Source organism: Crocuta crocuta, unplaced genomic scaffold, assembly GCF_008692635.1.
Source record: "Crocuta crocuta isolate KB4526 unplaced genomic scaffold, BGI_CrCroc_1.0 scaffold217, whole genome shotgun sequence".
Lineage (NCBI taxonomy): Eukaryota > Metazoa > Chordata > Mammalia > Carnivora > Hyaenidae > Crocuta > Crocuta crocuta.
Window position 1 is genome coordinate 8,008,446 of NW_027532208.1, and position 12,113 is coordinate 8,020,558.

At 55.5% G+C, this 12,113-nt stretch overlaps 1 protein-coding gene across 1 annotated transcript in view; it reads left to right on the plus strand.

Moving 5' to 3' along the window:
* Positions 1 to 3,658: 3,658 nt before the first annotated feature.
* The window catches only part of ASL (argininosuccinate lyase), a 12,017-nt gene continuing 3,562 nt past the window's right edge, over positions 3,659 to 12,113 (plus strand). The window contains exons 1-13 of the mRNA XM_077777968.1: positions 3,659 to 3,823; positions 7,587 to 7,781; positions 8,128 to 8,211; positions 8,433 to 8,489; positions 8,632 to 8,729; positions 9,926 to 10,003; positions 10,102 to 10,179; positions 10,614 to 10,666; positions 10,989 to 11,051; positions 11,230 to 11,344; positions 11,518 to 11,602; positions 11,690 to 11,749; positions 11,999 to 12,082. Coding sequence (XP_077634094.1) covers positions 3,812 to 3,823; positions 7,587 to 7,781; positions 8,128 to 8,211; positions 8,433 to 8,489; positions 8,632 to 8,729; positions 9,926 to 10,003; positions 10,102 to 10,179; positions 10,614 to 10,666; positions 10,989 to 11,051; positions 11,230 to 11,344; positions 11,518 to 11,602; positions 11,690 to 11,749; positions 11,999 to 12,082 — 1,062 coding nt within the window. The 5' untranslated portion in view covers positions 3,659 to 3,811. The remainder of the gene's footprint in view (positions 3,824 to 7,586; positions 7,782 to 8,127; positions 8,212 to 8,432; positions 8,490 to 8,631; positions 8,730 to 9,925; positions 10,004 to 10,101; positions 10,180 to 10,613; positions 10,667 to 10,988; positions 11,052 to 11,229; positions 11,345 to 11,517; positions 11,603 to 11,689; positions 11,750 to 11,998; positions 12,083 to 12,113) is intronic.

Genomic DNA, 12,113 nt, shown 5'->3' on the forward strand with positions numbered 1-12,113 from the left:
AGGGTCCCCTAAACAGCCTACTTAGGGCAGGAGTGGCTAGACTGCTGTACGGATTGAGTGTTGCCTCTCGAAAGCCTGAGATAGTCACCCTTCAAGTCCCTGTCTGACCTCTCTATGGGCTACAGGTAGCAGATAGTGGCCTCCTGTTCTTCCTAACCATCGTCTCTGTGCTGATTATAGACTGGCCACTGACAGGCACATTTCTCCAAGCCTCTCTCAGGCTCCCCGAGATTTTGTTCAGGGATCTCAACTTTTTCTTTTCTTTTATTTTTTTTTTAATGTTTTCTTTATTTCTGAGAGAGAAAGAGAGAGAGATAGTGTGAGCAGGGGAAGGTCAGAGAGAGAGGGAGACACAGAATCCGAAACAGGCTCCAGGCTCTGAGCCGGCTGTCAGCACAGAGCCCGACGCGGGGCTCGAACCCATGAACTGCGAGATCATGACCTGAGCTGAAGCCGGACACTTAGCCAACTGAGTCACCCAGGCGCCCTGGATCTCAGCTTTTTCTGAGAGAACCTGGCTGCTCTGCTCCCATGAGTCCTAAGTGCCAAGGACATTTTTTCAAGATCAAGGGTCATGTCCACTTTAGTGTCTGCTGTCAGGGCCTTAGCTGCAGACTCTTGATTTGTCTGGGTTTTTTTCTTCACAAGCCTTCATGCTCCCTCCTTGTGTTCTTCCTTCTCCTGAGTTCTTTTCCCCAACCCTGCAGCGACCTCTACACAGGATAAGCTTGCTATTTGCTGCAAGCCAATCTGGGGTCACAGTCTCTCTTCTGTCATGTGGTACAATGTGGGCAGCCAGACTGTCTCCTTCTAACTGGTTGCCATGGGGCATGTCCACTAACCCTTAGCCCTTTCCAGCTTCAGCCTCTCCATCTATAAATAGGACTGTTGTGAAGATGAAATAAGATCAATTGTGTAAAGGCTTTAGTCTGGCACCTGTTGAGCCACTGTGTGAGGTGTTATATTACAGCCCTACCTGTATTATGCATCGTGTTTTTAGTCTTGCTCTCATATTTCTTCCCTGACTCCTTTCTAGCCTCAATTCATTTCCCAGAGTGTTGGCCCCTGCATGTTGCCCGGTATTCAGGGATGTGAGCTCATGTTTGCAGAGTACTGCTGGCTTTCACCTTTGGCCTCCCAGGAAGGGATGTCAGGCCTTAGACCCTAGCAGGTGGGTCCCAGGGATTTGCCACAATGCTCTTTCAGTTGAGAGGACCACATGGCTTAGAGCTGGTCTCATGGGCTTCCACATCTCTTTCCACCTGTGGCCTGATGCAGCCCAGTTATGGGGCTTCTATGGGAGAAGACAGGAAATAGCTGGAGATCACAGGGAGAAAGTGGATGAGGTCTTGCTTCCAAGGAGCTCACAGTTGGGTAGGGAAGAAGACCCAGAAGACACAACTACAGTGCTCTCAATTCAGGGAAAGACTACTAGATGCTCTTATACGATCCAGTGGGACCCCAGAGATGGACATCAGGGTCATCTGGGAATCTCCCTGACATTGATGATGCTTGGCTAGGATATCAATGAACAAGTGGGAAACAGTGAGACAGTGAAGGAAGGGCATTCCAAGCACAGGGAAGAGGATTTAAGAAGGCTTGAAATGTACCCTAGGACCTAGCAATTGCACTACTCGGTATTTACCCAAGGGAGACAGGTATTCTATTTAGCAGGACACCTGCACCCCAATGTTTATAACAACACTATCCACAATAGCCAAAGTATGGAAAGAGCCCAAATGCCAGTCAATGGATGAATGGATAAAGAAGATGTGGTATATATATACAATGGAGTATTACTCGGCAATCAAAAAGAATGAAATCTTGCCATTTGCAAGTATGTGGATGGAACTAGAGGGTATTATGCTCAGTGAAATTAGTCAGAGAAAGACAAATATCATATGACTTCACTCCTATGAGGACTTTGAGATACAAAACAAATGAATATAAGAGAAGGGAAGCAAAAATAATATAAAAACAGGGAGGGAGACAAAGCATAAGACTCTTTATATAGAGAACAAACAAAGGGTTGCTGGACGGGTTGTGGGGGGTGCTAAATGGGTAAGGGGCATTAAGGAGTCTACTCTTTTTTTTTTTTAATGTTTTATTTATTTCTAGGAGAGAGAGAGACAGCGTGAGCAGGGGAGGGTCAGAGAGAGAGAGAGAGTCACAGACTCTGAAACAGGCTCCAGGCTCTGAGCTGGCAGTCAGCACAGAGCTCGACGCGGGGCTCAAACCCACGAACCGCAAGATCATGACCTGAGCGAAAGTCGAACGCTTGACCGACTAAGCCACCCGGGCGCCCCATGGAGTCTACTCTTGAAATCATTGTTGCACCATATGATAAATAACTGAAATGTAAATTATAAAAAATAAATACATTATTAGATTAAAAAAAGAAAAATATCAATAATCCTACAAAGAAAAGAAGAAGAAGAAGAAGAAGAAGAAGAAGAAGACGACAACGACGACGGAGGCTTGAAACAGCCTGATACATTCTAGGAACTGCAAATGATTCCAGTCTGTTGGTTCCTATGATCTACAGGACCAAGACCGAACTGTCTCTCTTGACATTCAAAGCCTTTCATAATCTTTTTTTAAAATTTTTTTTTATGTTTTATTTATTTCTAGGAGAGAGAGAGAGAGACAGCGTGAGCAGGGGAGGGTCAGAGAGAGAGGGAGTCACAGACTGAAACAGGCTCCAGGCTCTGAGCTGGCAGTCAGCACAGAGCCCGACGCGGGGCTCGAACCCACGAACCGCGAGATCATGACCTAAGCGAAAGTCGGACGCTTAACCGACTGAGCCACCCAGGCGCCCCTAAAGCCTTTCATAATCTTGCCCCAACCTACTTCCCACCGCCCTTGCCGACCAGACTCCTGTCCCTTTGTTGTGGCCACTCTGACCGGTTTCTGTTCTCCAAGCAGGCTATTCACAGTCTGGCCTCCCAGCCTTTGCCCGGGTGGCTCCCGTTGCAGGGAAAATTCTAACCCTCTTCTTTGAGGGGCTAACTCCCATCTTTCAAGACCCAACTTAGGGGACATCTCCACCAGAAGCCATTTCAAGGCAGAAGTCGGATGCTGTGCCACCAAGCACCTAGAACCCAGCTTGTCATTTCTGTTGAATAATCAGATCAAGGAAAGCTTCCCTGAGAACCCCGAGATAGACACCCCTTCCGTGCTGCCTTAAATGCTCCCAGAACAACCTGTCCACGTTTCGTCAGGGTTTCTTGAGGCAGGTATCATTTCTTTTTCTTCAGTGTCTAACTCTACCTGGCACAAACGAGGGGGTGCCAGGCACATGTTTGTTGAATGAATGAATGATCGGGCAGGCCTTTTCACCTTCTGTATCCTGTGAGCCCGCTGGGCCTGGCCGAGTGTCCAGTGCCCGCCACAGTTTGTTGCCTTCAGCGCCGTCGCTCAGGCACCACCCTCCCTGCGCCTACTCCGCCCTGGGGCCGCTGGACCCAACGCGGCTCCGGAGACGGCACCGCCCACAGCCGGGGTTGGAGGGTGGAGGCAACGCCCACCTGGCCAGGGCGCCTGGGATTGGTGCGGGGCCGCCAGGAGGCGGGCACAGGGCCGGGCTGGGGCTGAAGCTCCTTGGACCAGAAAAACCCCGCCAGGTGGCTGGCTGGAGGGTGACTCCGGGGNCCCGCCTCCCCGCGGACTGCGCTGGGTCAAGCGCCCGAGCCGGAGCCCGGAGCCGGCCCCTCCCGAGGGACCCCGCCCGGGGTCGAAGGAGGTCGTCAGTCCCGGCTTGTCTTCCAGACCCGGACGACCGAGGCTCCTGAACGACGAGGAACCGCCCAACATGGCATCGGAGGTGAGTGGGACCTCGGGGATCCAGGTCCTCCGAGTCTCCAAATGAGGGGGAGGGGCGCTCTGGGAGCCAGCCAGGGCCGTGACCTGCACTCGGGATCTCCCCATGCCGGACGTGCGGCCGGCCACCCTTCTGGTAATTGTCCCCTCGGGCCCCCGGCGGTGGGTTCCTCCTGGAGCGCTTGCCAGAACCTGGGAAAGATCTTCGCGCGGACTTCTACCCTCCCCCTCCCCGCTCCCGAGGGGCCTGTGTGACACTTACCAACCCACACTGCTAGGGAAGGTGGCCTTGCCCTGACGCTTCCGGCTGGGGGCAAGAAAGGAGCTGCCCGCTCATTCAGCCTCCTCCCCTCTTCATTCCTGCTTCCCCGATGTCCTGTCAGTCGCCACCCTTCCGCCCCTTCTGCTATAGCAATTGTCACTATGAGGCAGGGTTCCACATGACTCTGGTTTCTGGCAAGACCCCGGAGGTAGGGGACCATGACCTGTGGCCCTTGTGGCCCCAGTGTCTGGTGGCTTCCTATCTCATTGGCCTCTCTTCTTTAAAGCCAGAGAACTCCTGGGTTCTCTTCCTGACCACTGAGTGACAGGAGCCCTAGGCACAGGTTCTTTTCCTTGGGCCTCAGTTGATTTATCTGGCAAATGGGCATGATAATAGATTTCTGCCTCCCCCTATAAAGTACTGGATCATGCGGTCCTTGTTTTGAACTTTTCAGGTAAAAGGGAATGTTTACTTGATCCCAGTGAAGGAACCTGGAGCCTGGGAAACAAGAGATCTAGGTTCCAATCCTTTTTGGTCCTCATTAGCTAGCAAGTCACTTCCTCTCTCTAGGCCTCAGTTTTTCCTTTTGAATAAACTAGATGAGAATGCCTGCCCTGCTATTTCTGGACCAGGGTTTGGACTTTGGAGGCAAACAAATTTGGTTTCTGAAGCAGTCACTGATCTCCCAGGGTAACAGCGCCTACCTCATTGGAGGGTGTAATAGCATGTAGGATGCTTAGCACAGGGCCAAGTTGTTGAACCATAGTAGGTGCTCAATAAATGGTGGCTAATGATACAGTAACTACAGGTTATTTCCCTTGTGCGTTCTTTTTTTTTAATGTTTTATTTTATTTTTTGAGAGACAGAGTGTGAGCAGGGGAGGGGCAGAGAGAGACAGAGACACAAAATCCAAAGCAGGCTCCAGGCTTTGAGCTGTCCGTACAGAGCCCAATGCTGAGGTCGAACCCATGAACACGAGATCATGATCTGAGCAGAAGCTCAGTCAGGTGGCCCTCCCTTGTGCATTCTAAATTGGCTGTTGCTCATTCATTCCAACCCCAAGCAGTGCTCCTGCCCCCTGCCCCAAAGGGATCACTCTGGCCCTAGTGTGCCCTAGCTTAGAGGAGACCTCTCTCCCCCCATATAAGGCACCCCCCTCTTCAGAGCCCAAATGGTGACACCTCATTCTGACCTCCTTCTGGGGGTCTTTTTAAGCCTGCCCGTGGGGTGGGAGCTTGGCCCCAATACAGAGTAGGCTGCCTTCAGGAGACCAGAGCTTCAGGTGACTGCTTGCCGCAGGCCGTCCTGTGGGTTGGTACTAATTGGTTTGGCTGCAGCCCGGCTTGTTAAGCAGTTGTTATTACTAACAACCCAGGCAGGGAGTCCAGAGGCCTGCTGGAAGAGGCAGTGCCAGGTTCCTGGCTGAGGGGCGGGCTGGCTCTCAACCCGGCTGGTTGACCCTGGCCCGCTGGCCCCAGTAGTCAGGACCAGGGACCCACGTGGTGCTTTGCGGAGATTTAGGCTTGGAGGGTAAGGGGTGGATCTAGCTCAAAAGGTTGAGGGGGGTGGAGGCTGCTTCTGCAGGTCAGAGTCCTCTGGTGGCCAAGGCTGCTGGGCAGTGGGGGGTCAGCTCACAGTCTGGGGGCAGGGCACAGTGGAGGCCCCCGTGGTGCACGCAGAACCAAGAGTGGCACTAAGGCGCAGCCTGGCTCTGGCAGCCCTGGGCCCTTCCCTTACTAGGAAAGTTTACTGAGTGCCAGGCACTGTGCTATGAGTGCACCTAGTACCTTTTACCTCATTAAATACTCACAACAAGTCTATCAGATAGGTACTACTTTTTTTTAAATTTTTTTAAATGTTTTATTTATTTTTGAGCGAGAGAGAGAGAGAGACACAGCGTGAGCAGGGGAGGGTCAGAGAGAGAGGGAGACACAGACTCTGAAACAGGCTCCAGGCTCTGAGCTGTCAGCACAAAATCTGATGCGGGGCTCGAACCCACGAACCATGAGATCATGACCTGAGCTGAAGTCGGAAGCTTAACTGACCGAGCCACCCAGGTGCCCCAGATAGGTACTACTCTTGACCTTATATTATGGAGCAGCAGCCCTGAGGCTTAGAGAGGTTGTATAACATGCCCACAATCAGGTGGCTGGGAGAGGTCCAGGACGTTGCAGGGGCATAGAGGAGAATCCATGCTCTACACCCCACATTATAAGTGGGTCCCCAGCGGCCACTATAAACTCCCCCTCCACAGGAAAGTTGGCAGAGAAGCGACATGCCCACCCTCACCCAGGGAACACTCTCCTAATCCTTGGCATTTTGGGAGCTAAGACAGCTCCGTGATGTGTTCTGTACCCCTCCCCCATCTGTCATATGCCATGGCCTATGCCCTCTTTCAAAACAGAGGTGTCCCCGTCCCATCCCTCTGCCCTTGGCTCCTAGGGGGCAGAGGGTCAGCTAGTGACCTTCGAGAAAGCCAATGATAACAGATGTGAAGAGGTGCTCTCCCAGGGAGTGGTGGAGGTTGGGATCTTGGGCCCCACCCCAAGCTGTAGGAGAGAGATGCTGGTCATTATGAGTCTGATGGGGCCCCTCCGGTGCTGCTTCTTTTTTTTTTTTTTTAATATTTTATTTATTTTTGAGAGAGAGATAGAGACAGCATGAGCAGGGGAGGATCAGAGAGAGAGGGAGACACAGAATCCGAAACAGGCTCCAGGCTCTGAGCTGTCAGCACAGAGCCCGATGCGGGGCTCGAACCCATGAACCGCGAGACCATGACCTGAGCCGAAGTCGGACGCTCATCCGACTAAGCCACACAGGCGCCCCCCCTCCGGTGCTTCTTGCCTGTCCCTGCCACAAAAGTTGAGGGTACTAGGGCCAGCAGAGCAGCCCTGGTAGAATGTGGGGTTTAGAGCATGGATTCTGCTGCAGATAGCTGGGCCACAGTCCTGGCTCTACCGCCCCCAGCAAGGGCACGCCGAGTCACTGCTCTGCGCCTTGCTTTTCCCCTCTCTGTAGCAGGATACACTGGGCACCTGCTTCAGAGAGTTTCTGTCAGTGTGTGCCAAGCCATTAGAGCCATGCCTGGCACACAGTGAGAATGCACTATGTGTTAGCCAGGGTTCTCATGGTTAGCGCTGGAATATCAGAGCTGGATTCAGACTCTGGACTCCAGAGTGACGTCTCCTGTTGGTCAGTGGCAGGAAAGGTTCCAGAAGCTCTGCTGTGGTCTCAGGGGTATCTTGTACCCTGCCATCATTTCCTTAGCGAAGTGTCACGTGGTGGGAAAGAACCCTAACTTCAGTGTCCAGCCACATTCCCACACTGACTCCCTGAGTGACTTTGAGCCTCTCTGAGCCTCAGTTTCCTTGTCTGTCCAGCGAGAATAACCCTGCCTACTGGTTCCCACTGCCATCAGACTTGATAACTCTCCCATGGGCCCTTTGTGAGAGGCACTGTTCTCAAGGGTGGGGAGCACACTAATTGCTCCTGCTGTCCTGGCCAGAGCGGGAAGCTATGGGGTGGCCGGTTTGTGGGCGCCGTGGACCCCATCATGGAGAAGTTCAACTCATCCATTGCCTACGACCGGCACCTGTGGGAGGTGGATGTGCAGGGCAGCAAGGCCTACAGCCGGGGCCTGGAAAAGGCGGGGCTCCTCACCAAGGCTGAGATGGACCAGATACTCCAAGGACTGGACAAGGTACTCTCTACACCCTAAGGACCACCCTGGAGCCTCTAACCTGTGCCATCCATGCATGTCATTTCCCCTGTGGTTAAATGTCAAGGTGCCCTTTAAACTGTGTGCTGTGCTCACTGTCTCTCTTCATCCTTTAAGGCCCATGGTTCATAGGGGAAGGAGGGCTGGGCCTGAGATGATCCCTTGAGGGTGGGAACCACACCTGCCTGTGGAGCACTCACTGTTTCTGTGGAGCACCCCCAGGACTCAGCTCCTATACAGAGATAGTGATCACAATGGGGGTGCGTCCAGGGATGGGGCCCCTTGACTGTGGATGCCTGGCCCCTGGGATCATTGCCATCTGCTACAGGTGGCTGAGGAGTGGGCTCAGGGCACCTTCAAACTCAGCCCCAATGATGAAGATATTCACACGGCCAATGAACGGCGTCTGAAGGTACGACCCCTTCCTGTCCCCTGGCCTCCCGTCTCCACCTGGCCCTTGGTCATTTGGAGCATAAGTGCTATCATTCTAGCAGAATGCAGGCCAGACCCCAGAACAGGTGGCCAGGAGTAGGGAGGGAGGAACAGGGCATGCCTGGGCTGACCCAGCATGGGCCACTAGGCCACTGGGCTACGAGCAGGCAGACCCTGACCCCATGCCTCCCTCCACCCCAGGAGCTCATCGGTGAGACCGCAGGGAAGCTGCACACGGGACGAAGTCGGAATGACCAGGTGCTCCTAGCTCTTCTGCCCACACCTTGTGCCTTCCCAATCATGGGGGGCTTGGGAGGCAGATTTGGGGTTCGGCAGTGGTCTGGTTCCCCAGCGAAGCAACACATCTGTCTCCCTGAGTGCCGCCTTCTCCTCCCCACAGGTGGTCACAGACCTCAGGCTGTGGATGCGACAGAACTGCTCCAAACTTTCCGCCCTCCTCTGGGAGCTCATCAAAACTATGGTGGATCGCGCAGAGGCGTGAGTCTCCCGTGGACACCCAGGTGGCAGAGTGGGACATGGAGGCAGCCAGGGTCTCCTCTCCCGTAAGACAGGCAGATCTACGTGGCAGAGGTGAAGAGGGTCGGGTAGCCAGGCCTGGAGTTCATGGGCGTCCTGGAAATCCTAGACTAAGGGAGGCAAGCAGCCAGGGATGGGAGCAGTTCTTGCTGTTTGCTCCTGCCATGCCAGCCAACGGCAGCAGGCAGGGCGAGCTCACCCTCTGAGGCTTCATAAGCAGAAGGCTAAGGCTAGGCAGATGCCCTGAAGCCCGGGGAAACGGGCTGGCTGCGCCTGGGGCAGCCACGGCCACTCTTCAGCCTGCCTATGCCCTATGTCCCCATTGCAGCCCCAGCCCCACCCAGCATGGCTGGCACAGGGCAGCCAAAGCTGCTTCCCAAGGCTCTGGCTTCTGTGGCTCGTATCTTTGGCATTGGCTTTGTTGCCTGCAGACCTGGCCAATTTGCTGCTGAGAAGTCCCAACCTGGTGTCCGAGATAAGGTTGACCCTTCCTCTTTCCCAGCATCCTGTGACCTCTTCTTCACAGAGGTCTGGGGGTGCTGGGGGCAATAGGGAGTGGCTGCTAACGACGACAAGGTTTCTTCTTTGGGAAGATGAAAATGTTCTAAAATTGATGGCTGTACACTGAAACGTACAGTTTAAATGGGTGAATCGTATGGGGATTATATATTTATGTCACTAAAGCTGTTTATTAAAGTAAAACAAGCCAGAACCATCACCGTCACCTCTAGCACCTCTCCCCCTGCCTTCCGCACTGGAAGGGCCCCCCGCTCTCCTGGAGTCCTTGGGAGCTTCTCGGGTGCTCACATACATGACTCCCCCTGGCAGGTAGTACCCACCATGTGTCTCCTCCTTGGCTTTCACCTCTGCTCAGAGCTGAAGACTTAATCACCTTTGGTCCCAGCCAAAGTCCTACTCCCAGGGGGCCCCGTGGCGCTGGCCTAGTCCTGGGATCACACGGCCCCACTTCTGGCCTCTTCTTTTATGACATATTTGTCCCCGGGAGATCACTTGGTTTCCTGTGCAGGCAGATCCTTGGTAGGCTTGCGCTGCTTTTCCCCATAGGGGCCGGGCCTGCGGCATCCCAGGTGGCACAGGCTGCCCTTGCCTGAACTTCCTGAACCCCTCAGGCCCCTGCCTCTAATCTTCCCCCACAGGGAACGTGAAGTCCTCTTCCCAGGATATACACACCTGCAGAGGGCTCAGCCCATTCGCTGGAGCCACTGGATCCTGAGGTGGGTAGGGGGGCATAGTGCCGGGACATCATGGAGAGGCTGTGACAGGAGGGAGGGCTCAGGATGCCCTGACCCTCTAGCCCCCTGGCTTCCTACAGCCATGCTGTGGCGCTGACCAGAGACTCTGAGAGGCTGCTGGAGGTACAGAAGCGGATCAATGTCCTGCCCCTGGGGAGGTGAGTGAGGCCCCAGGGCTCTAAGAGCCTAGTTGGGGTTGGGCGTTGCTGTCACCTAGGTAGCATGTCCCTGGGGATCCACAGAAGAGGAGGGGCCAGGAAAGGCAGAGAAGAACAGAAAGCCAGGTAACTGGCTTCCCTGTCCAGGGTTCTCCCCCCATGGAAGGGAGGGAACCCTGCGTGGACACCCCCCGCTCAGCTCTCTCTAAGATGAAGACAACCAGGCTAGCGAGTATGTCAGAGCTGAGCCTCCAGAGAGTCGGCCAGCAGCCCACAGCCCTCCACTTGCCCTCCGTGGGGACAGGCGTTCCGCCCCCCACACTGACTGCGTGGCAGCCCTGACAGTCAGGGCTGGGCTCTGGGTGTGCTTGTGTGCATGTGCCAGGGCCTGCCTGCCAGGAGCCCTGGTCACCGGGAATCCTCTGTCCCTGCAGCGGGGCCATTGCAGGCAACCCTCTGGGTGTGGACCGCGAGCTGCTCCGAGCAGGTGAGGCGCCCTGCCCCTCCTCCCCAGGGAGATCTCCCTCAGCACCTGCCAGGTGCCACACACATGTGGGGGGGGCAGGGGGCTGGTTGAAAAGCCCATTTATTCCCTATGGACAGAGGCAGGAGAAGGCCCGTGGCCGGGGTGCACGGTGCTTCCTTCCTGGCACCGTACAAGAGACCCGGCCCCCACCTCCTGCCCCTCCCTACTCTCCTCCCTGAAAGGGTCTTAGGGAGGGGGTGGCTGGGCAACCTGGTTTGGGGTGGAGGCCCCTCCTTGCCCTCCAGCCCTGCCCGATTGCCTTCCCCATTTTCCTGTCCTCCAGAACTGAACTTTGGGGCCATCACTCTCAACAGCATGGATGCCACCAGTGAGCGAGACTTTGTGGGTGAGTCCTGGGGGCCAGCCTGCTTGTCCCCTGGGGCTACTCCCCTGCACTGTGCTCTGATTTGTCCTCTCGCCACCTCCCACCCCAAGTCTGGTCCCACTGGGGGATTCGCCAGACCGAGTGGGGTACAAGAGAGGCCTGGTGACCAGAAGGCCCGCTCTCCCTTTCCTCCCACAAGCCGAGTTCCTGTTCTGGGCTTCGCTGTGCATGACCCACCTCAGCAGGATGGCTGAGGATCTCATCCTCTATGGCACCAAGGAGTTCAGCTTTGTGCAGCTCTCAGATGCCTATAGGTAAGGCCGGGCCCCGCCCTGCCCCAGCTCTGCACCCGCCACGTGGCTCCCCTCCTCCCCATGCCACCCTCTGGGCACGCCCGGACTGCGTGCTGCTGGACCTCCCCTGATCCAGCCAGCAGACCAGCCAGGAGGCAGGGGAGCCCTTTCAGCCTTGGCATCTCTGTCCCCAGCACCGGAAGCAGCCTGATGCCCCAGAAGAAAAACCCAGACAGCCTGGAGCTGATCCGGAGCAAGGCGGGGCGCGTGTTTGGGCGTGTGAGTGGGGCAGGGAATGGGGGCAGGGCCCTGGGCTGACCTGGAGGGTCCTGAGGTCCAGCCTCCTGCTTCTCCCTCTTCCCTCAGTGTGCTGGGCTCCTGATGACACTCAAGGGACTTCCAAGCACCTACAACAAGGACTTACAGGTGCGAGGCTGGGGCTGTGGGTGAGGGACCCACCTGCACATATACCACATCCAGTTCCCAGGGCCCTGGCCTACCCAGGATTGCCACCTTCTAGCCTATGTACCCAGCCCTTGACTGCCCTTGAGAGCCCTCCCCTTCCTGCTGGTGTGGGTTGTACTAGGGGCTGAGTGTGTTCACTGGAAGGCAGTAGACACGCCTCAGTGGGGGACAAGGCTGCTGGGCTCTCACTTTCTGCCACACGCCTCCCAGGAGGACAAAGAAGCCGTATTTGAAGTGTCAGACACCATGAGTGCCGTCCTCCAAGTGGCCACTGGCGTCATCTCTACGCTGCAGGCAAGCCCCCCCCCCCCCCCCCCCCCCACCT